Genomic DNA, 25977 nt, shown 5'->3' on the forward strand with positions numbered 1-25977 from the left:
TATCTGTGAATCAATGAGTCCGCTGGAGAACCGGAGCCGAAGATGACCTGTCCTGAGGTTAGCCAGAAGTTAGTGATCCGTGAAGCTCACTGCCACAGAAGGTTTAGACACCAAGCCATTGGATATATTTACAGTAGAGGTTGAAAGTTTCTTGATTAATAAGAGTGTCAAAGGTTACGGGGAGAAGGCAGGAGAATGGGTTGAGAGGGATAATAAATCAGCCATGATGGAATGGCAGAGCAAACTCAATGGGCCAAATGCCCAAATTCTGTTCCTATGTCCAAGAGACCATAAGATATAGGAGCAGAAGTAGGCCACTCGGCCCATCGAGTCTGCTCCACCATCCAATCATGGGCTGATCCAATTCTTCCAGTCATCCCCACTCCCCTGCTTTCACCCCATACCCCTTGATGCCCTGGCTAATCAAGAACCTATCTATTTCTGCCTTAAATATACCTAATGACTTGGCCTCCACAGCCGCATGTGGAAACAATTTCCACAGATTCATTACCCTCTGACTAAAGTAATTTCTCCACATCTCTGTTCTAAATGGACGTCCTTCAATCCTGAAGTCATGCCCTCTTGTCCTAGAATCCGCTACCATGGGAAATAGCTTTGCCATATCTAATCTGTTCGGGCCTTTGAACATTTGGAATGTTTCTATGAGATCCCCCCTCATTCTCCTGAACTCCAGGGAATACAGCCCAAGAGCTGATAGATGTTCCTCATACAGTAACCCTTTCATTCCTGGGTCATTTCATGACCATGATGTCTTCTGGTCTTTTCTCTTGTAGAAAGGGGGCTGTGAGAAGATGGTTTAGACGTGTTTGAATTTCTGAGAGGCCCAGGGAAGTTGATAGGGAGAAACCAGCACAAACACAATGGGCCGGATGGCCTCATTTTGAGTAATATGTTTTCAACGGTAAACTGGTTTATTCCGGTCATACTGTATGTATCGAGGCACAGTGAAAATCTGACTGGCATACGGTCCATACAGATTCTAAACCATTGCCATTGCTGAAGGAATTGATTCGCAGGGGTACCAGTTAAAGTGAGCAGGGGGCCCATTTGAACCACATTCTACCAGAACAACATTGAGAGTGTCCTGACCAGCTGTACCCACTGTCTGCTTCAGGAACTGCAAGGCATCTGACTGCAAGACCCTGCAGCCGATTGTGAGGACTACTGAGAGCTTCGTCAGGGTCTCTTCCCCATCCAGGACGGGACATAAACCAGAAAGTATTGTCAAAGAGCCATCCTGTCCCATCGCCCCAAAATCCCTTTGACCTCCTACTATTGAGCAGAAGGTACCACAGCACAAGAACAAGGACTGTCAGGCTGGGTAACAGCTTCTTCCCCCAGGCTGTGAGACCTCTGAACACCTTTAATACCACCCAGTAGACAATATTTATGACAGCACCAGTAACAATAATACTGTTGTGTATTTAACTATACTGTATGTCATATGTGCACTTCATGTCAACTTGAACATCTATAAAATACTTTTATCTGTCAACATTGTTAACATTATTTTACGTGCTGCATGTGACACACACTCAGTGGCCACATGATGAGGTACACTGGTACACCTGCTGGTTAATGCAAATATCTAATCAGCCAATCATGTGGCAACAACTTAATGCATAAAGGCATGCAGACATGGTCAGGAGGTTTACTTGTTGTTCAGACCAAACATCAGAATGGGGAAGAATTATGGTCTAAGTGACTTTGACCATGGGATGATTGTCGGTGCCAGATGGGGTGGTATGAGTATCTCAGAAACTGCTGATTTCCTGGGATTTTCATGCACAACAGTCTCTAGAGTTTACAGAGAAGGGTGCAAAAAACAAAAACATCTTGTGAGAAATAGTTCTGTAGGTGTAAAGTGCCTTGTTAATGAGAGAGGTCAGAGGAGAATAGCCAGACTGGTTCAAGCTGACAGGAAGGCAACAGTAACTCAAATAACCATGTGTTACAACAGTGGTGTGCAGAAGAGCATCTCTGAACACACAACACGTTGAACCTTGAGGTGGATAAGCTACAGCAGCAGAAAACCACGGACATACACGGAGGGTATGGACTGTGATTTGCACCGTGGCCCCAGAGGAACGCTGTTTCATTTAGCTGTATACATGTGTACAGGTCAATGACGATAACCTTGAACTTGAACTTCACTCACAGCATTTGGAGTGCAAACCCTGCACCAAATCCTGAAAGAAGAAAACTAGCAAAGCTCTGCGGAAGAGCAGGGGGTGGAGGGAGGGGTGAGGCGGAGTTCTCGCTGAGAGCTGGTATGGACTCAGTCTGAATAGCCTCGTGCTCTGTTCATGCACTCCATCAGCAATCTCGGCCCAAAACGCCGCCTCCTTATTCCTCTGCATAGATTGTCCCTGACCTGCTGAGTTCCTCCAGCATTGTGTGTGTGTCACACCTCAAGGACGTGTGCTTAGCCCCTGTTGTAGTTTCTCTACACACACAGGCTGTGTGGCCAAGCACAGCTCAAAACCCCTCCCCCAGCATATTCACCAAGGACACCACAGTATGATGGAGGCGATGGAGGCAATGAGTCAGTGTATATAGAAACATAGAAAATAGGTGCAGGAGTAGGCCATTCGGCCCTTTGAGCCTCACCGCCATTCAGTATGATCATGGCTGATCATCCAACTCAGAACCCTGTACCTGCTTTCTCTCCATACCCCCGATCCCTTTAGCCACAAGGGCCATATCTAACTCCCTCTTGAATATAGCCAATGAACTGGCCTCAACTGTTTCCTGTGGCAGAGAATTCCACAGATTCACCACTCTCTGTGTGAAGAAGTTTTTCCTCATCTCGGTCCTAAAAGGCTTCGCCTTTATCCTCAAACCGTGACCCCTTGTTCTGGACTTCCCCAACATCGGGAACAATCCTCCTGCATCTAGCCTGTCCAATCCTTTTAGAATTTTATACGTTTCAGTAAGATCCCCCCTCAATCTTCTAAATTCCAGCGAGTATAAGTCAAGTCGATCCAGTCTTTCTTCATATGAAAGTCCTGCCATCCCAGGAATCAATCTGGTGAACCTTCTTTGTACTCCCTCTATGGGAAGAATGTCTTTCCTCAGATTAGGGGACCAAAACTGCACACAATACTCCAGGTGTGGTCTCACCAAGGCCTTGTACAACTGCAGTAGAACCTCCCTGCTCCTGTACTCGAATCCTCTTGCTATGAATGCCAGCATACCATTCGCCTTTTTCACCGCCTGCTGTACCTGCATGCCCACTTTCAATGACATGAGTGAGATTAAAGTTCAAAAGTTCAAAGTAAATTTATTATCAGAGTACATATATGTCACTATATACAGCCCTGAGATTCATTTTCTTGTGGGTATTCTCAGTGTATACACGAAAAAAACCACAATGGAATCAATGAAAAACTGCACACAAAGACGGACAAACAAACATGTACAAAAGACAACAAACGTGCCTTGTTAATGTGAACTGCCAGAGGAGAATGGGCAGACTGGTTCAAGCGGACAGGAAGGTGACAGTAACTCGAAGAACCATGTGTTACAACAGTGGTGTGCGGAAGAGCAAGTCTGAATGCACAACGTGTTGAACCTTAAATTGGATGGGCTTCAGCAGCAGAAGATCACCAACGTACACTCAGTGGCCACTTTATTAGGTACAGAAGGTACTGGTCTCTGAGTATAATTTTATTTATAATGTATGTTTTGCCTGTGATGCCATTGTAAATAAGATTATCATTGATCCTGTACCTCACTGTATGAGTGTGCGTTCAACCTGACCTGGTTTGACTTTGTACGTAGATTCTCCATCTCTCCTTTTGCCTGTTGTGGGCATCGTATGGTTAGCGCAGCGGTTTACAGAGCCACTGATCACTGATGGAGGTTCAGTTCCTGTTGCCGTCTGTTAAGGAGACTGTACATCCTACCCACAACTGTATGGCTTTCCTCTGGCTACTTCGGTTTCCTTCAATGTGCCAGAGACGTACGGGTTAGGGTTACTAAGTTGTGGGAATGCTATATTGGCACTGGTAGTGTGCCAACACTTGCGTACTGCCCTAGCACATCCCCGCTGATTTCATTTGACACAAAATTACACATTTTCCTGTATATTTTAATGAATGTGACAAATAAACCTAATCTTTAAAAAAATCTTTATTTTAACATGAAATACACTTGACTGGTGCAGTTCGTTAATTAATTGGTTGTTACGTTGTCCTGTCAGGCTGCTGGATTGTAGGCCCAGTATTAGCTGATTATCTGCCAATCTGGCTTTTGAGTTCAAGAGCCATGAGGTAATGTTGCAGCTCCATGTTGCAGATTACACTTGGAATATTGTGTTCATTTCTGGCCCCCTCACTGTAGGAAGGATATGGAGGCTTTGGAGAGGGTGCAGAGATTTACCAGGATGCTGCCCGGATTAGAGAGCATGTCATTTGAGGAGAGGTTGAATAAACTCAGGCTTTTCTCTTTGCAGTGATGGAGGATGAGAGGTGACTTGATAAAGGTGAAGAAGATCATAAGAAACACAGATTGAGTGGACAGTCAGAGACATATTTCCAGAGTGGAAATGGATAATCCCAGGTGGCATAGCTTTAAGGCAATTCGATGACAGTTTAGGAGGATGTCAGGGGTAGATTTTTTACGCAGAGACTGGTGGGTGCAGGCTTCGCCCTAACAGGGGTGGTGGTACTTGTTATGTTTTGTAATTCCAAAACATAAAACTAACTGAAAGGAAAAATCCTGATTTCAGGATTGAATGGCTTGTCATATGAAGAGCGTTTGATGGCTCTGGGCCTGTATTCACTGGAATTCAGAAGAACGAGGGGTGACTTCATTGAAACCTATTGAATAATGAAATGCCTTGATAGAGTGGATGTGGGGACAATGTTTCCAATAGTGGGCGAGTCCAGAGACCAGAGGACACAGCCTCAGAATAATGGGGCATTGTTTTAGAACGGAGATGAGGAGGAACTTATTTAGCCAGAGAGTGGTGAATCTGTGGAATTCATCGCCACAGGCAGCTGTGGAGGCCAAGTCTTTATGTATATTTAAGGCGGAGGTTGATAGATTCTTGATTGGTCAAGGCATGAAGGACACGGAGAGAAAGCAGGAGATTGGAGCTGAGAGGAAAATTGGATTAGCCATGATGAAATAGTGGAGCAGACTCAATGGGCCAAATGGCCTAATTCTGCTCCTATATCTTATGGTCTTATGGAAAACATGGAGTCAGGAATACCTTGTGTATGTTCTTTAGTTTAATTTATACTTCAGTGAGATGCGCATGTATGACATGATGATGTGTGTCATTCACGTACCTTTACATGTATCCAGTAATGAGATATTTAAATTAACAGCAATGCTTAATCAAACAATATAGTTAGAATACTACTGAAATATTAAATACACAATAGTAGGGACAGATACATTAGGGGCATTTAAGAAATCCTTAGATAGTCACATAGATGATAGACAATGGAGAACTATGTAGAAGGGAAGGTTTAGATTGATCTTAGAGTAGGTTAAAAGATCAGCACAACTTTGTGGGCCAAAGGGCCTGTACTGTGCTGTAATGTTCTATATTAATTGAGGAAGACTTGGCCTTCCTACCATTTGAGTTGTCCAGACAAGAGGGAAGCCCCGAGAGCCAAAGAAAAATGGTTTCAGGTCTCGTCATTATGACAATGTGGTCTGTGGAGTCTTGCTTGCAACTGTGACTACACTAGCTACGTCAAGAGAGGTGCCCTGTAACATTTTGTACACGGATCTCCCACCTGTCTGTCAGTTTTCAGGCCTGGAAGAGACCATGTACATGTAGTGTGTGAGGCTACAGCCCCTACTCGCCTATCTGAGGAGGCTGCTCCTCACCTTTTGGCTGCATTTTAGCCCCACCCTCTTTATCTTCGGTCCCATCCAGTAAGGGGAGGGCAGGGAGGAAGGGGATGTCCTGGTTAACCTGTTCCTGGCGTTGGCTAAGGTAGCTATCTGTGGGTCCTAGAGACGGGTACTGGAACACTCGGACCAGCTGACTGCCTGGCAATACTCAAGGGGTATGCTCGTGCCCGGGTAGATGTGGATGAAGAGTAACATAGAGGTGTTCTGGGATTGTTGGGCACCGTGGAAGATAAATACCGTCCTCAATGAGAAGGTGATGTTTTAGTTTGGTCTGTGTTAATCATGAATTGTCTGATTTCTGTTTATAATGTGATTGTACTGTAATGGTTTGAATTTATAATAAATGTATTTTTGTAAACAAAACACTGGGATTGTAAAATGCCTTTCACCCATTTACAGTACCAGTTTTATTTCTTTAACACCACTCTGAGGGCCATGAAGTGGAATGTGCTGCCCCCTGCTGCCAGGATGGATAATGACCCTGGAGAGTCTGCACCCACAGAACAACCCAGCTTGGATTAATAGGTCATGGGAGAGAAACTGGAAGTTAGGCCCGTCAGTTCTCTGTTATACACCCAGTTACACTAACCCTACATTAACCCCAAACTCTGCCATGGACGGTCCCAAGCACGGCTGTGAAAGGAGGAAGATAAGGCATGGGGTTAGCAGTCCTATCCTGTAAAAAACCCAGAGCTACAGAAACTCCAAAGGCTTCATCCCTGGGATTGGAAGGATCTTTGCCTCGAAGACGTATGAAGTTGTACGGTGAAAGTCGCAAGCCTGTGGAAGTCACAGAGCTGACTAACCTTCTAACATCCAGGACCAAACGAAGGAAAAGAAGATGGCATTAGCCAAGTACCAACAGCAGCAGGCAAGCGCTAATGTGCAATCCCCAGGGAAAGCGGAAGAAAGGATGGCAAAAGTACACTGGTGATGCGACCTTGAAGCTAACATCAGGAAGACGGGCTACACCTGGGGACAATGAGAAAGGCTGACCAAGATAGGGGGCTCTGGTGTGCTGCTGTCAGCAGAGTCCTCTGACCCGGTTACCTGTGTTAATCCTTCACTCTTCCCCCCTCTGCCAACGGGAGAAAATACAAACGACTGAAATCACGTACCGCTAGGCTCAAGGACAACTTCAACCCCATGTTATAAAGCTACTAAACAGTTCCTTAACTATGTTCAGATAGACCTTTGACCTCACAATCCACCTTGTTCTGATCTTGCACCTTACTGTCCGCCAGCTCTGTCTTTTTATGTAGCTGTTGCACTTTAAAGGTTACAGGGAGAATGGGATTGAGAGGGACAGTAAATCAACATGTTGAACATTAAAGTCAACAGACTACAGCAGTATAGGACCATGAACATATACTCAGAGATCACTTTACTAGGTACAGGAGGCACTGGCCGCTGTATATGTGGCACAGATGACATCTTCCACTTTCTTCCTCACAAAGAGATATGAAAATACCAAGCAGCTTTAATTAGTTAAAAAGCAAATGTTTCTCAGCAGGATTTCACAAAGAGTAGTTACTTTAAACTCCTGAATTTATCTGGGCAAGAAGAATCTCTGGTTAGAGGGGCAAGTGCGGATGCATTTGCTTGAAGAGACTCAGGATGTCTTCCATGTACAAGTGGGTCCTCCTCTCTAATATGGGTCTTGAAGTGCTTCTCTTTTTCTAATATAGGTCTAGAAGAGTTATTCCCTGTTCTCAGTTCCTTCACCTCCACCTCACCTGTTCCCAGGATAATACTTACCTTTCTAGTCTGTTGTCCTCTTTCTCCAAAGAACGGATTCCCTTCCTGCACCATTGATGCTAACCTCATCCACATCTCGTCCATTTCTGGACATCCATGGCCATCTTCCCACTGCAATAGCAGGGAGAGAGTTCCAACCACCCCATGGGCCTCTGCATCCAACACGTATTTCTCTTCAACTTCCACCATCTTCAATGGGATCCTACTACCAAACACACCTCTGCCTCATCCCCACTCTCCTCTTTTCGCAGGGATCGCTCCCTCCGTGTTTCCCTTGTCCATTTTTCCTATCCCTCTAATCACTCACCTGGTTCATATCCCTGCAAAAGACAGAAATGCTACACCTGCCCATTCACCTCCTTGCTTCTTTCAATTCAGATCCCCAAGCAATCTTTACAGGTGAGGCAACTCTTCACCTGAAAATCTGTTGGGGTTGTTTATTGTACCTGGTGTCCCCAATGTGGCCTCCTCTATACTGGTGAGACCTGATGTACATTGGGGGACCACCTTGTTGAGTATTTCTGTTCTATCCACCAAAACTGGAATTTCCTGGTGGCCAACCATTTTAATTCCTATCTGCATTCTTGTTCTGATGTTGCTTCATGGCCTCCTCTTCTGCCATGATGAAGCTACTTTTAGGGTGGAGGAACACCACCTCATATTCCATCTGGGGAGCCTCCAACCTGATGGCATGAACATCAATATCTCCTTCCAGTAATTTTTCCCCCTTCTCCTTCCATCATCTCTATTCCCCACTCTGGTCTCTTACCTTCTGCTCACCTGCTTATCACCTCCCCCTGGTGCCCCTCCTCTTTCCTTCTCTCTCTTCTCCTATCAGATTCCTTCTTCTCCAGCTCTTTCCTACTCACCTGGCTTCACCTGTCACCTTCTAAATAGACCTCCTTCCCATCCCCTAACCTTTTTATTCTAGTGTCTTCCCCATTCATTTTCAGTCCTAAATAAGGGTCTTGTTCCAAAATGTCAACTGTTTATTTATTTCCATTGAACCTGCCTCACTTGCCGAGTTCTTCCAGCATTTTGTGGGTGTTTCTCTAGAATCGGGTCTCCTACAAAGTGGATCTAGAAGTGGGTATCCCTCTCTAAATTGGACCTACATGTGTATTTTCCTCACTAATGTGGGTCTAGAAGTGTGTCTCCTCTTCAATGTGGACTAGAAGTGGATCGCCCTCTCTAACATGGGTCTTAAAGTGGGGGCTCCCTCTTCAACGTGGGTCTAGAAGTAAATCTCCCTCTCTAATGTGCATCTAGAAATGGATCTCCCTCTCTAATGTGGATCTAGAAACGGATCTCCTTCTTTAACGTGGGTCTAGAAGTGAATCTTCCTTTCTCTTGCAAGTTCAGGTCCCTCCTTAACTCTTGATCGGGCAGTTGGAATATTCCAGAAACTTAGCTGAGGGAATCTTGTTGGGGGACAGTTGATGTGAAAAGCTGGGACTGAGATTTTGACGGTGTGGCTGCATTACGCAGAGCATCTCACAGTAGTCAGACTGATAATGAGTAGAGCTTCCCCGATGGATAACACAGCAACATTTCCTCAGTGACCTCAAAACTTGGAATAATATGAGATGGTCCTGAGTCCTGAGGGGAACCCACACACAGTGTCAGTGCCGAGGAGTTCCCTCTTCATATCCTGGTGTGCTGGAGTCAGCGGCAGTTTCCCCGTGAGCAGTTCCAGCCCCTGACAGGTGGATGGGGTTCAGGCACCCGAGGACAAATGATCTCCACACCAGCCACCTCCGTTTGGTCCTTAAGCGAAAAACACTTTCTCAGGGCAGCAGAGATAATCACAGTCACAATGTCTACACACAGGCTTTGTCCCACAGATCACCTCCCCTCTGCTCCTGAAGACAGCATATGTAAATGGAAGAATAAGGGATGGGGTGGGGGTGTCTCATTGAAACCTATTGGATATTGAATGTCCTAGAAAGAGTGGACATGGAGAGGATGTGTTCAATAGTGGCGGAGTCTAGGATGGGAGGACACAGACTCAGAATACAAGGTTGTCTTTAGTCAGAGAGTGGTGAACCTCTGGACTTCCTTGCCAGAAACTGCTGTGAGGTCAAATTATCCTTCACCGATAACTATTGGAACTAGAAGAGTTTTATAGTACTGTGGTAGTATTGGATAACTATTGGAACTAGTAGAGTTTTATAGTACTGTTGTAGTATTGGTGGTGTTCTAATTTGTTCTGTGTTTTATTTAAATGCATAAATTGTTATTCAGTTAAACGACTGTCTTTTTTTTAACGTTTTTAACGACTTTCATGAAACTTTGGCTAATTGGAACGGCCATTTCATTGGGCCAAAGTGTACTGGTCCCAATGGGAACAAGCCTTTCGGTCTAATAATCCCATGAAATTATAAGAGACGATAAGATGCATAGGTAGGGAAGATAGAATTATTTTGCTGTAGTTGGGGCATCAAAAACAAGAGGGCAGAGTTTGAAGGGGAAAGGAAACAAAAGTAAAGAGGATTTAAAGGGAGGGATTTTACACTGAGAGGTGTTGTTATATGGAAGAAGAGGTGATGGGATCAGATTCAACTACAATGTCTAAAAGGCACTCGGACATTTAGACAGGCAAGGCATGAAATAGTATCATCCCAATACAAGCAGATGGGATGAGTAGGGATGGGCAAGCAGGTCAGTATGGTTGTGATGGGCCAAAGGGCCTGTACAGTCCTACTTAACCAGAAAAGGCATCCCACAGTCAGCCAGATCTGAAGCTGGGCCAACGTCGTCCAGACAGCAAGGGTTGTTCAGTAATGGTCAGTACTGACTGATTCATTCTGTATTTTAGCAGGTGGAAGGCGAATTGTACCTCGTCTCCTGTCACACTGGTTCTATTAGCTAATGTATCAGACCCAGGGTTGGGGCCTTGAGCCTTCCTTGTTTCATCAACAATTTCATTGATCTAGAACCTTCTGGAAAATCAAATTCATTCCAAAGACATCTCCCCATATTTGATAGAGATCCATTCTAAATAAGAGGTCAAGAGCTTGACCAGTGCCGGGTTTTGCCTGCAATACTATTTGTTAAAATCTGTCCAAATGTTGTGGAGTATTATGAGCAGCTTAGGGCTCCTTATCTAAGGAATGATGCAATGGCATTGGACGGGTCCAGAGCAAGTTCACGAGAATGATCCTGGGGATGAAGGGGTTAATGTATGAGGAGCGTTTGATGGCTCTGGGTCTGTACTCACTGGAGTTAAGAAGAATGAGGGGGATCTCATTGCAACCTATCAAATATTGAAAGGCCTAGACAGAGTGGATGTGGAGAGGCTGGGGAGAGGTAGGGAAGTCCAGGACCAGAGGACACAGCCTCAGAATAGAGGGATGTCCATTTAGAACAGAGACGAAGAGGGTGGAGAATTTATGAATTTCTTTGCCACAGATGGCTGTGGAGGCCAAGTCATTCAGCAGGCCAGGCAGCGTTTATGGAAAGAAGTACTGTACAGTCAATGTTTTGGACTGAGGCCCTTGATCATTTGAGCCCTGCTGAAGGGTCTCAGCCTGAAATGTTGACTGTACTCTTTTCCATAGATCTGCCTGGCCTGCTGAGTTCCTCCAGCATTTCGTGCGTGTTGCTTGGAATTTCAGCATCTGCAGATTTCCTCTTGCTTGTGCTTGGCCAAGTCTTTGGATATGTTTAAAGTGGAGATTGATAGGTTCTTGATTAGTAGGGGTGTCAGAGGTTTTGGAGAGAAGACAGGAGACTGGGGTTGAGAAGGATATTAAATCAGCCATGATGGAATGGCAGAACGGACTCGATGGGCTGAATGGCCCAATTCTGCTCCTATGTCTTTAATTGACTTACGGACAATGAACTTCTCAAAAGGCCAATATACAGGTGGATAGGATTTGTCTATGTTTGAAAAGCCAGGGGTTGCTCAGGGATTGTTGGTGTGACTTGCGCAGGGAAATCCATAGCTCTAGTTTGATCTGAATTTTTCGAGGAAGGCAGGGTGGTAGACATGCTCTGTATGGGCCTTACTCAATATCCCAAATAGTAGGTAGTTTCAAAAGGTCAATTACAATAACAAAGAGAACATAGAACAGTACAGCATAGTACAGGCCCTTTGTCCCACATTGTTGTGCCAAACTTTGAACCTGCTCCAAGATCAATCTAACCCTTCCCTCCCACATAGCCCTCCATTTTACAATAGAGAAATAGAGACAGGGTGAGGAGGGAGAGTTAGAAATGGGGAAGAATTGGAAGGGAACTGGAGATGGGGGAGGGAGAGGGAGTGACTGGACAGGGAAAGAGAGATGGATATGGGGGAGTTGGACAGGAGCTGGAGATAGGGAAAGGTGGGTTGGGGAGAGAGAGAGACTATGGTTAGAGAAAGAGATGGATATGGGGAGTTGGACAGGAGCTGGAGATGGGGAAAGGTGAGTGGCTGAGAGAGGTAGAGACTGCAGATGGGATAGGGTAGGGTGGAAGGGAACAGGAGGTGAGGAGAAGCTGGGAGAGAGAGATGGAGATGAAGAGTTGGAAGGAAATTGGAGACTGGGGAAGGGGGGAGAGAAATTTGGGATGAGGAGAGAGATGGAGATGGGGGAAGGTGGGAAAGAGAGATGGAGGGGAGAGAAGGAGCGAGTGATTGAGGTGGTGAGAAAGATGAGGGAGACAGAGGGGAGGGGGAGAGAGGGAGGGTGAGAGAGAGAATAGAGATGGGGAGCTGGTGATGGGGGAAGGTGTGTGTGTGTGTGTGTGTGTGTGTGAGAGAGACAGAGAGAGGAGGAGGATGGATATGATGTGTGGAGAGATGGAGATGGAGAGTTGGTGATGGGGAAGATGTGTGTGTGAGAGAGAGAGAGAGAGAGAGAGCGAGGTGGGGGATGGATATAATGTATGGAGAGCTGGTGATGGGGAAGGTGTGTGTGTGTGTGTGTGTGTGTGTGTGTGTGTGTGTGTGAGAGAGGAGGGGGATGGATATGATGTAAGGAGAGATGGAGATGGAGAGTCGGTGATGGGGAAGGTGAGGAAGGTGGAACTGGGTGAGTTGGAAGAGAGAGAGGTTGTAGAGATTAACACTGGAGAAGGTGTAGGGAACCAGAATTAGAATCAGGTTTATTATCATCAGCATGTGTCATGAAATTTGTTAACTTTGTGGCAGCAGTACAATGCAGTACATGATAATAAAGAAAAGAACTGTGAATTGCAGTAAGTATATATCATGTTTAAGTTAAATAAGTAGTGCAAAAGAAAAAAAAACAGAAATAAAACATAGTGAGTTAGTGTTCATGGTTCAATGTCCATTTAGGAATCGGATGGCAGAGGGGAAGAAGCTGTTCCCGAGTCACTGAGGGTGTGCCTTCAGGCTTCTGTACCTCCTTCCCATTGGTAACAATGAGAAGAGGGTTTGTCCTGGGTGATGGAGTGTCCTTACAGATTGGGAGGGGTTCTGGCCGACACACATGGTGGAGATTACATCGATCGGAGTGCCGTGAGTGGGTATATCAGTATGGCAGTGAGAACTTGATGCTGGGAGCTTGGCGTGCACTACCTGTCCATGCCACCTCTCTCTGGCATCTCAGATTCCGACTTATTTATCGACCCCAGGACTAGCCCATCATGGTTTTGGCCTTCGGGCTTCAAATTCTAGACTTGCATGGACCTCCGACCCCCTGCGACCTGGGTGGTGGTGACTGTCACGTGTGAGTCCCACCCGTGTGGATCTCTGACCCAGGTCTTGCCCATCTGAGGATCGCTGGTGTCCTCAGTGCCTGCCAATCCGACTTCTGGAACTGCTGACATTCGACTGCCAACCTGGACTCCAACAATCAGCTCCTTCCCCTGACTCTTCATTTACTGCTCTGATCTCTAACCCCCCGGTCATCCCTAACCTGACCCCTAACACCCCACAATCCTGACTGAGAAGTTGCAGAACCTGGGCCTCCGTATCTCCCTCTGCAATTGGATCCTTGACTTCCTAACCAGAAGGTTAGCCCCAAAAGTCTGTAGGGATTAATGATAACATATCCTCCTCACTGACGATCAACACTGGTGCACCTCAGGGTGTGTGCTTAGCCCACTGCTCTACTCTGTATACACATGACTGTGTGACTAGGCACAGCTCAAATACAATCTACATATTTGCTGACGATACAACCATTGTTGGTAGAATCTCAGGTGGTGACGAGAGGGTGTACAGGAGTGAGATATGCCAACTAGTGAAGTGGTGCCACAGCAACAACCTGGCACTCAACGTCAGTAAGACGAAAGAGCTGATTGTGGACTTCAGGAAGGGTAAGATGAAGGAACACATAACAATCCTCATATAGCGATCAGAAGTGGAGAGAGTGAGCAGTTTCAAGTTCCTGGGTGTCAAGGTCTCCGAGGATCTAACCTGGTCCCAACATATTGAAGCAGTTATAAAGAAGGCAAGACAGTGGTTATACTTCATTAGGAGTTTGAAGTGATTTGGCATGTCAACAAATACACTCAAAAACTTCTATAGTTGTACTGTTGACAGTATTCTGACAGGCTGCATCACTGTCTGGTATGGAGGGGCTACTACAGGACCGAAAGGAGCTGCAGAGGGCTTTAAATTTAGTCAGCTCCGTCTTGATACTAGCCTACAAAGTACCCAGGACATCTTCAGGGAGCGGTGTCTCAGAAAGGCAGCGTCCATTATTAAGGACCCCCAGCACCCAGGGCGTGCCCTTTTCTCACTGTTACCATCAGATAGGAGGTACAGAAGCCTGAACGCACACACTCAGCGATTCAGGAACAGCTTCTTCCCCTCTGCCATCCGATTCCTAAATGGACATTGAACCCTTGGACACTACCTCATATTTTTTTAATATACAGTATTTCAGTTTTTTTGCACTATTTTAAATCTATTCAATACACGTATACTGTAATTGATATATATATATATTTATTTATTATTATTATTATTTTCTCTCTTCTATATTATGTATTGCATTGAACTGCTGCTGCTAAGTTAACAAATTTCATGCCACATGCCTGTGACAATAAACCTGATTCTGTCCACAACAGCCACCCCTATGAGCCTAAAAAGCCACTAAGCTGAGTCACAACCTGGACAGACATCGCAGCTCAGTGCCACGATTACAGGACCCCCTCTGCTCCTGGCGGAGCCCCAATCTCAGTCCCGCTTGGGGGACGGACAATGGACCAATGGTCTACAGCCCCTCGGAGGGGTTGTGTACTCTTCACTCACCGATTGTATCTCCAGGTACTCACGCCCAGCACACAGAGTGGCAGCAGCAGACAGAGGGTGGCGAGCAGGCTGCAGACGGTCACTGTGGTTGGCGACAAGGCTCGCCGCCCGTCCTGGATCTCCTGGTGTGGAAGAACTTGAAGCAGAAGGTGTGAGGAGAGGGATAGATAATCACAGCACACCCTACCCCCACAGTCTGAGCCCACCTCCCAAACAAACTCACTCAGGATGGATCCCTGTCTTGTTCAGCACCAACGCTCTCCAATCCAGACCATGCTGCCTCAGTTGGAGAGTAGGTCTGATGAGGAAAGGGCGAGTGAGCTACTTTCTGGAGTGAAGGAGGATGAGAGGCAACTTGATAGAGGAGTACGAGATGATAAGAGGCAGAGATAGAGTGGACAGACAGAGACTTTTCCCTAGGGTAGAGCTGGCTGAGGCAACTGACTGGGAGAACTTTAAGAGGATTGGAGGAAAGTGTAGGGGATGTCAGAGGTATGTTTTTATTTATTCAGCATGGTGGGTGCGTGGCACTGCCAGGGGAGACGTTATACGCAGATATGTTAGGACATTTAAGAGACTCTCAGGCAAATGGATGATAGAAAAATGGAGGGCTATATGGGAGGGAAGGGTTAGATTGAGCTTAGAGCCTGTTAAAAAGTCAGCACAACTTTGTGGGCTGAAGGGCCTGTAATGTGCTGTAATGTTCTATGTTAATTGAGGAAGACTTGGCCTTCCTACCATTGCAGTTGTCCAGACAAGAGGGAAGCAGCCTGAGCAAAAGAAGAATGGTCTCTGATCTCGTCATTATGGCAATGTGGTCTGTGGAGTCTTGCTTAAAACTGTGACTACACTAGCTACGTCAAGAGAGGTGCCCTGTAACGTTTCGTACATAGATCTCCCACCTGTCTGTCAGTTTTCAGGCCTGGAAGAGACCATGTACATGTAGTGTGCGAGGCTACAGCCCCTACTCGCCTAGAAAAGAACCTACAGCACAATACAGGCCCTTCGGCCCACAAAGCTGTGCCAAACATGTCCCCACTCTCTCCGTAAAAGACTTAACCCTGACATCTCCTCTGTACCTACTTCCAAGCACCTTAAAACTATGCCCTCTCCTGCTAGCCATTTCAGTCCTGGGGAAAAGCCTCTGACTATCCACATGATCACTGCCTCTCATTATCTTATACACCTCTGTCAGGTCACCTCTCATCCTCCGTCGCTCCAAGGAGAAAAGGCCGAGTTCACTCAACCTATTGTCATAAGAATGCTCCCCAATCCAGGCAACATCCTTGTAAACCTCCTCTGCACCCTTTCTATGGTTTCCACGTCTTTCCTGTAGTGAGGCAACCAGAACTGAGCACAGTTCTCCAAGTGGGATCTGACCAGGGTCCTATATAGCTGCAACATTACCTCTCGGCTCTTAAACTCAATCCCATGGTTGATAAAGGCCAATGCACTGTATGCCTTCTTTCTTTTTCAATATTTTTATTAATTTTTACACAGAAGAATACACAGTACAAGAAGATATATATTATAAGTAAAAAAAAGATAAAATAATACCAAATACATTATATTTGAATCATACTTGTGATCTCATTACCCTATATTCATGTAAATTAAATTAAATCGTAATCTTGAAATATGATAATTTATTATACAAAAAAAAGAATCTAAGCCCTCTACCAAGTTCGAAGCTGTTTGGTAAAGAAAGAAAAAAAGAAAAAAATCCTTATAATATAGTAAGATATGTTATTAGCCAAGATCTGCACTTTAGCAGCAAATCAAAGGTTTTGAAAATAGTTCAGAAATGGTCCCCACAATGTTTGAAAGTCTTGGCTAGATTCAGAAACTGAACAACGAATCTTCTCTAAATTTAAGCATGACATAATATCATGTAACCATTGAGCGTGTGTAGGCGGAACGACATCCTTCCATTTAAGCAAGAGCGCCCTTCTGGCTATAAGAGAAATAAAAGCCAAAATGTGCAAATCAGGTGTCTCCAAAATAATATCTTTTCCTCCAACAATACCGAACAAGGCAGTCAAAGGGTTAGGTTTAAAATTTATTTTGAAAAGTACAGAGAAAGTTTGGAATATTTCCTTCCAGTATTTTTCAAGACTCGGACATGTCCAAAACATATGAATGAGTGAAGCTTCTCCATTGTTACATCTGTCACAATAGGGATATATATCTGGATAAAAACAAGACAGCTTATCCTTAGTCATGTAGGCCCCATGGACCACTTTAAATTGTAGGAGGGAGTGGCGGCACATAACGATGAAGTGTTAACCAATTAAAAAATTTCATTCCAAGTTTCCTCAGAAATTGATGTCTGTAAATCTTGTTCCCAGAGATTCTTAATTTTGTCTAAAGGAGCATTTCTCATTCCCAGCAACATGCCATAAATATTGGATATTGAACCATTATGAAAAGGTTTCAAATTAGAAATTACATCTATTAAGTCCTTATTGGGAGTTTTAGGAAATGTATATAATTGAGATCGCAGAAAGTCTCTAATTTGTAGATATTGAAAAAGTGGGTTTTTGGTAAGCTATATTTAGCTGACAATTGCTCAAACAAAAAGAGACTTCCTCCAACAAACAAATCCTGGAAGCATTTAATACCCAATCTATCCCATTCTTTAAAAACTAGATCGGTCATGGAAGGTTTAAAAAAAATGAGAAAAAACGGGACTTGAAAGAGAAAATCTCAGTAAACCAAAGTATTTTCTAAATTGTATCCAAATCCTCAAAGTGTGTTTAACTACCAAATTGTCAGTTAGTTTACTTAAAGATAAAGGAAGTGAGGATCCAAGAAGATCAATGATAGAAAATTTATTAATCGAGTTAGCTTCTAAAGAAACCCATACCGGACAGTCCTCAAGGTTAATATAATATGACCAAAATGTAAGATTTCGTATATTGACTGCCCAGTAATAAAACCTCCATTCTTTTTAACTTTTTGAAGATGAACTTTATTTAATTGAGAATGTCTGTTTTTCCGTATATAAGAAAACATAATAGAATCAAGAGAATCAAAAAAGGATTTAGGAATAAGAATGGGTAAGGTCTGAAAAAGGTATATAAATTTAAGTAAGATATTCATTTTAATAGGATTAATTCGGCCAATCAACGATAATGAGAGGGGTGACCAATTTGATAATGCCCTTTTTACATAATTCAGTAGGGTAAGAAAATTTTCTTTAAGTAGGTGTTTATAATTCTTGGTAATTGTTACACCCAAATAGGTAAATTGATTTCTTACAATTTTAAAAGGAAGGTTAATATTAATTGATACCAAATTATTCAAAGGAAAAAGTTCACTCTTATGTAAATTCGGTTTATATCCTGAGAACTGGCTGAAACAGGAGAGTAAAGAACGCGCAGGAGATAACAAAGTCTCGTCATTAGAAATAAAAAGCAATAGGTCATCAGCCTAGAGCGAAACTTTGTGGGTAGTACCTCTCCTTAAAATACCGGTGATGTCACTAGATTCTCGAAAAGCAGTGGCTAAGGTTTCTAAGGCCAGATCAAAGAGCAAAGGACTGAAAGGCCTTGCCTGGTTCCACGTTGAAGTTTAAATGGTTTGGAATTCTGAAAATTAGAAAGACCCCAAGCAGAGGGAGATACATAAAGTAATTTGATCCATTGAATGAAATCGGGCCCAAAATTAAATTTTTCTAAGGTTTTAAATAAATAATTCCACTCAACCCCATCGAAAGTCTTCTCAGCGTCTAAGGATATCACTCATCCTGATATCTCCTTAGAAGGAGAATAGATAACATTTAATAGATGACAAATATTAAAGTGAGAATATCGATTTTTAATAAATCCAGTCTGATCATCAGAAATGATAGATAGTAAAATATTTTCAATCCTACGAGCCAGAACTTTGGATAGGATTTTAGTATCAACATTAAGTAAGGAGATTGGTCTGTATGAAGAGCATTTGGTTGGGTTCTTATTCTTTTTAAGGATAGGCGAAATAGAAGCTTCATAAAAAGATTGTGGCAACCTACCCAGCTTAAAGGAATCCGAAAAGACTGAACATAAATGAGGTATAAGCAGTGAGGAAAAAGCCTTATAAAATTCTCCAGAAAACCCATCAGGATCCAGAGCCTTCCCCGAGTGCAATGAACGTACAGCCTCGGCAATTTCCTCATAAGAAATAGGTTGATCTAACTGTTTTCGGTTATCAATAGGAAGTGTAGGAATGCATAATTGGTCCAAAAAATTATTCACTACAGTATTATCTTTAGGAGGGTCAGAACTATAAAGTTCAGAATAAAATTCTCTAAAGGTATCATTTATTTCTAAATGGTCAGTTGTCCTATCACCATTAGCTTTATAAATTTCTTTAATTTGCCGTTTAGCTGTAGAGGTTTTTAATCGTTTTGCCAATAATTTACCTGTTTTGTCTCCATGAATATAAAATAGACTTTTATCTTTTAGGAGTTGAGTTTCAATAGGATATGTTAAAAAAAGGTCATATTTAGTTTTAATTTCAACATGCCTTTTACATAAAGCAAGATCCGGAGCCAAGGCATATTTTCAGTCTAATTGTTTCAACTGATTAGCTAATTCAATTCTTTCTTTATTAGCTTTTTTCTTAACACTTGCAGTATAAGAAACAATTTGTTCTCTAATATAAGCCTTCACAGAGTCAATCTGCGTAGTAGCTTTGAGTGCCCTATGGACTCGAACCCCAAGATCCCTCTGATCCTTCACACGGCCAAGAGTCTTACCATGAGTACTATACTCTGCCATCATATTTGACCTACCAGAATGAACCACCTCACACTTATCTGGGTTGAACTCCATCTGCCACTTCTCAGTCCAGTTTTGCATCCTATCAATGTCCCGCTGTAAACGCTGACAGCCCTCCACACTATCCACAACACCCCCAACCTTTGTGTCATCAGCAAATTTACTAACTCATCCCTCCACTTCCTCATACAGGTCATTTATAAAAATCACAAAGAGTGGGGATCCCAGAACAGATCCCTGAGGCACATCACTGGTCACTGGTCTATGACCCGTCTACAACCACTCTTTGCCTTCTGTGGGCAAGCCAGTTCTGGACCCACAAAGCAACGTCCCCTTGGATCCCATGCCTCCTTACTTTCTCAAAAAGCCTTGCATGGGGTACCTTAACAAATGCCTTGCTGAAATCCACATACACTAAATCTACTGCTCTACCTTCATCAATGTGTTTAGTCACATCCACAAAAAATTCAATCAGGCTCGTAAGGCACGACTTGCCTTTGACAAAGCCATGCTGACTATTCCTAATCATATTATACCTCTCCAAATATTCATAAATCCTGCCTCTCATCTTCGCCATCAACTTACCAACCACTGAAGTAAGACTCACTGGTCTATAATTTTCTGGGCTATCTCTACTCCCTTTCTTGAATAGAGGAACAACATCCGCAACCCTCCAATCCTCCGGAACCTGTCCTGTCTTCACTGATGATGCAAAGATCATTGCCAGAGGCTCAGCAATCTCCTCCCTTGCTTCCCACAGTAGCCTGGGGTACATGCCATCCGGTCCCGGTGACTTATCCAACTTGATGCTTTCCAAAAGCTCCAGCACATCCTCTTTCTTAATATCTACATTCTCAAGCTTTTCAGTTCACTGCAAGTCATCCCTACAATCGCCAAGATCTTTTTCCGTAGTGAATACTGAAGCAAAGTATTCATTATCGTTTATTTCCTCCGGTTCCATACACACTTTTCCACTGTCACACTTGATTGGTCCTATTCTCTCACATCTTATTCTCTTGCTCTTCACATACTTGTAGAATGCCTTGGGGTTTTCCTTAATCCTGTCTGCCAAGGCCTTCTCATGGACCCTTCTGGCTCTCCTAATTTCATTCTAAAGCTCCTTCCTGCTAGCCTTATAATCTTCTAGATTCCTATCATTACCTAGTTTTTTGAACCTTTCGTAAGCTTTTCTTTTCTTCTTGGCTAGATTTACAACAGCCTTTGTACACCACGGATCTTGTATCTAACCATCCTTTCCATGTCTCATTGGAACGTACCTATGCAGAACTCCACGCAAATATCCCCTGAACATTTGCCACATTTCTTCGGTACGTTTCCCTGAGAACATCTGTTTCCAATTTATGCTTCCAAGTTCCTGCCTGATAGCCTGATATTTCCCCTTACTCCAATCAAACACTTTCCTAACTTGTCTGTTCCTATTCCTCTCCAATGCTATGGTAAAGGAGATAGAATTGTGATCACTATCTCCAAAATGCTCTCCTACTGAGAGACTTGACACCTGACCAGGTTCATTTTCCAATACCAGATCAAGTACAGCCTCTCCTCTTGTAGGCTTATCTACATATTTTGTCAAGTAAACTTTCCTGAACACACCTACCAAACTCTACCCCATCTAAACCCCTCACTCTAGGGAGATGCCAATCAATATTTGGGAAATTAAAATCTCCCACCACAATAATAACCGTTATTATTACTCCTTTCCAGAATCTGTCGCCCTGTCTTCTCCTTGATGTCCCTGTTACTATTGGGTGATCTATAAAAAGCACCAAGTAGAGTTATTGACCTCCCCATTCCTAACTTCCAACCACAGAGACCCCGTAGACAACCCCTCCATGACTTCCTCCTTTTCTGCAGCCGTGACACTATCTCTGATCAGCAGTGCCACGCCCCCACCTCTTTTGCTTTCCTCCCTGTCATTTCTGAAACATCTAAAACTCAGCACTTGAAGTAACCATTCCTGCCCCTGAGCCATCCAAGTCTCTGTAATGGCCACAACATCATAGCTCCAAGTGTTGATCCATGCTCTAAGCTCATCCGCTTTGTTCACAATACTCCTTGCATTAAAATAGACACATCTCAAACCATCGGACTGAGCACGTCCCTTCTCTGTCACCTGCCTATCCTCCCACCCGCACTGTCTCCAAACTTTCTTTGTGAGCCAACCTCCCTTTCCTCCGTCACTTCGGATCGGTTCCCACCTGAGGAGGCTGCTCCTCACCTTTTGGCTGCATTTTAGCCCCACCCTCTTTATCTTCGGTCCCATCCAGTAAGGGGAGGGCAGGGAGGAAGGGGATGTCCTGGTTAACCTGTTCCTGGCATTGGCTAAGGTAGCTATCTGTGGGTCCTAGAGACGGGTACTGGATCACTCGGACCAGCTGACTGCCTGGCAATACTCAAGGGGTATGCTCGTGCCCGGGTAGATGTGGATAAAGAGTAACATAGAGGTGTTCTGGGATTGTTGGGCACCATGGAAGATAAATACCGTCCTCAATGAGAAGGTGATGTTTTAGTTCAGTCTGTGTTAATTGTGAATTGTCTAATTTCTGTCTATAATGTGATTGTACTGTAATGGTTTGAATTTATAATAAATGTATTTTTGTAAACAAAACACTGGGATTGTAAAATGCCTTTCACCCATTTACAGTACCAGTTTTATTTCTTTTACACCACTCTGAGGGCCATGAAGTGGAATGTGCTGCCCCCTGCTGCAGGATGGATAATGACCCTGGAGAGTCTGCACCCACAGAACAACCCAGCTTGGATTAATAGGTCATGGGAGAGAAACTGGAAGTTAGGCCCGTCACTTCTCTGTTATACACCCAGTTACACTAACCCTACATTAACCCCAAACTCTGCCACGGACGGTCCCAAGCACGGCTGTGAAAGGAGGAAGATAAGGCATGGGGTTAGCAGTCCTATCCTGTAAAAAACCCAGAGCTACAGAAACTCCAAAGGCTTCATCCCTGGGATTGGAAGGATCTTTACCTCGAAGACGTATGAAGTTGTACGGTGAAAGTCGCAAGCCTGTGGAAGTCACAGAGCTGACTAACCTTCTAACATCCAGGACCAAACGAAGGAAAAGAAGATGGCATTAGCCAAGTACCAACAGCAGCAGGCAAGCGCTAATGTGCAATCCCCAGGGAAAGCGGAAGAAAGGATGGCAAAAGTACACTGGTGATGCGACCTTGAAGCTAACATCAGGAAGACGGGCTACACCTGGGGACAATGAGAAAGGCTGACCAAGATAGGGGGCTCTGGTGTGCTGCTGTCAGCAGAGTCCTCTGACCCGGTTACCTGTGTTAATCCTTCACTCTTCCCCCCTCTCCCAACGGGAGAAAATACAAACGACTGAAATCACGTACCGCTAGGCTCAAGGACAACTTCAACCCCATGTTATAAAGCTACTAAACAGTTCCTTAACTATGTTCAGATAGACCTTTGACCTCACAATCCACCTTGTTCTGATCTTAGTGGCGGTTGAAGGTCAGCACAACATAGTGGGCCGAATGGCCTCTACTGTGCTATGCACTGTGGCCTGTCCTCTGAGCAAAATCCCATTCATCAGCAATGTCAGCGGTGCGTGGGGTTGAGGTGATAGAGGGGTGAGGTAGCAAGGAAGAGAGGGGGTCAGGTGAGTTTCAGAAGAATCAGGGGAGAACTATTAAAACCTACCTAATATTGAAAGATCTAGATAGAGTGGATGTGGAGAGGATGCTTCCCATAGTGGGGAGTCTAGGACCAGAGGGCACCATCCCAGAATAGAAGCAAAAACCCAAGTTATTCTACAGATGCTGGAATTTCAGTCCTTTTCCTCTTCCACCTATCAGCTCCCAGCTTCCACTTCATCCCCCTCACCTCCCTCTGGTGTCCCTTCTCCTTCCCCTTGGTCTGCGCTCCTCTCCTATCAGCTTCCTTCCTCTTCAGCCCTTCACCTATTCCACCTATCATCCTCCTCTCCCCCACCCACCCACCTTCTCCCTCACCTGGTCTCACCTATCACCCATCAGCCATCAGCTTCTACTCTCCCTCTCCCTCCTACTTTCTTATTCTGGGTTCGCCCCCCCGCTTCCTTTCTCGTCCTAACGAAGGGTCACGGCCCAGAAGGTTGCCTGTTTATTCCCCTCCATAGATGCTGAGTTCCTTCAGCATTGTGTGTGATTTCCAGCATGTTTAAAAAGCTTATCTTTCTTTTCTTAACTCATTCATTTAAATTCCGATAACACAGGCCCAGACTATCCAGCCTCTCTTCACAGGGCTCCTTCTTATCCCAGGAAGCCTTGGGACCACCCCACCAGGCCATTCAGCCCCTCTAATACACCCTATCATTCAATAAGCTGGTGGCTGACCTGTCACGCCAGAGTTGCTCATATCCCTGGTTTCCACTACTATTGACCCTTAACAGTGTTGATGAGCAGAGGGATCTCGGGGTCCAAGTGAAAGTGGCTACACAGGTTGATAAGGTAGCGAAGAAGGCAAATGGCATGCTTGCCTTTATCAGTCGAGGCACTGAGTTCCAAAGTCGGGAAGTTACAAAACTCTATTTGGGCTGCTTCCGAACTGTGGCATACAGTTCTGGTCACCCCACTATAGGAAGGATGATGAGGCTTCAGAGAGGGGCAAAAGAGGTTCACCAGGATGCTGCCTGGTTTAGAGGGCATGAGCTGTAACGAGAAGCTGGACGACCTTGTGTTGATTCCTCTGGAGTGGTGGAGGCTGAGGAGAGATCTGATAGAGGATTATAAGATTCTGAGAGGCATAGACAGGGTAGATAGAGAGTATCTTCTTCCCCAGGACTGAAATATCTAATACCAGAGGGCAATCTTTTAAGGTGAGAGGGGGTAATTTCAAAGGAGATGTGAGGGCAAAGTTGTTTTACATGCAGGGTTGTGGGTGACTGGAATGTGGTCCCTGGGGTGGTGGTAGAGGCAGATACATTAGAGACTGTTAGATAGACACATGACTGTGAGGAAAATGGATGGATATGGACGTTATGTAGCAGAGAGGATTAGCTTAGCTAGCCATTTCTAATTTAATTGGTTCTGCACGACATTGTGGGTGAAGGGCCTGTTTCTGTGATGTATTGGTCGATGTTAAATTTTGGAAAATCATTCTCTCTTCCCTGTATTATTTCAGGCACGGTGCGGGAGTCAGGGACAAGAACAAAGGATGGGCTGGGCGGAGCAGGCGTGAGAGTCGGCAGAGCGTAGGAGGAGAGTGGGCTGAGGCAAGGGTCAGGAGGGAAGGTGTAGGTGAGGGAAAGGTGTGGGGGGGGGAGGATGGTGTGAGGATCACATTCTTGCTGAGGCTTTATCACCCATTGATCAGACTGCACTTGGAGTAACATGAACAGCTTAGGGCCCCTGGTCCAAGAGAAGAGTGTTGGCATTGGAATATGTCCAGAGGAGATTCACGAGAATGACTCCACAACTGGAAGGGTGAGCACACGAGCAGCATTTGGGCCTCTACTCACTGGAGCTTAGAAGAATGAGGGGGGATCTCATTGAAACCTATCGAATATTGAAAGGGCTAGATAGAGTGGACATGGAGAGGATATTTCCAACAGTGGGAGAGTCTTGGACCAGAGGGCACAGCTGCAGAGTAGAGGGTTTTCCATTTAGAACAGAGACAAGGAGGAATTTCTTCCTCAGAATAGAGGGATGTTCATTTAGAACAGAGATGAGGAGGAATTTCGACGGCCAGAAGGTGGAGAATCTGTGGAATTCATTGCCACAGGTGGCCGTGGAGGCCACGGTGTTGGGTACATTTAAAGCAGAGGTTGATAGGTTCTCGATTAATCAGGGCACCAAAGGTTACGGAGAGAAGTCAGGGGAATGGTGTTGAGAAAATTAGTAACTCTGCCATGATGGAATGACGGAGCAGACTAGACGGGCCGAATGGCCTCATTCTGCTCCTGTGTCTTGTGTCTTGCGGATCAGATCTGAAAGAATAGTGACAGCGCTGTCCTCTGGTGTTGGCACCCTGCTTCTTCACAACCCCTCCACTGGTTGTATCCACCAAGCCCTCCCCAGTCCCACGCTCTCCCTTAGACGTCCCTCAGATTTTACTGTCCCGGTAGATCCAACTCTGCGGAGGTCTGGGAGTTGGACTAATCCCATTCACCCTGTTGATCACATCGGCGAGCCTACCTGTGCTGGTAGTAAGTGGCTCCGACCACTGGCTGAAGAAGACTGGAGTCCCATTGCCCACAAGCACGTAGCGAACCCTGAGATCCACAAAACAACACCCAACGTCACTCCTCCACTTCTACCGGAAAACCTTATCCTTTTATTCACATGCATGCACACTTACACACACACACACACACACACA

The 25977-nt window shown here is 44.7% G+C and overlaps 1 protein-coding gene across 1 annotated transcript in view; it reads right to left on the reverse strand.

Moving 5' to 3' along the window:
- Nucleotides 1-4208: 4208 nt before the first annotated feature.
- The window catches only part of LOC134343732 (uncharacterized), an 86816-nt gene continuing 65047 nt past the window's right edge, over nucleotides 4209-25977 (reverse strand). Inside the window, exons 13-15 of the mRNA XM_063042482.1 lie at nucleotides 25794-25870; nucleotides 14864-14999; nucleotides 4209-9420 (exon numbers count right to left, since the gene is read on the reverse strand). Of these exons, the coding sequence (XP_062898552.1) occupies nucleotides 9276-9420; nucleotides 14864-14999; nucleotides 25794-25870 (358 nt within the window). The 3' untranslated portion in view covers nucleotides 4209-9275. The remainder of the gene's footprint in view (nucleotides 9421-14863; nucleotides 15000-25793; nucleotides 25871-25977) is intronic.

This window comes from Mobula hypostoma, chromosome 3 (assembly GCF_963921235.1).
Source record: "Mobula hypostoma chromosome 3, sMobHyp1.1, whole genome shotgun sequence".
Lineage (NCBI taxonomy): Eukaryota > Metazoa > Chordata > Chondrichthyes > Myliobatiformes > Myliobatidae > Mobula > Mobula hypostoma.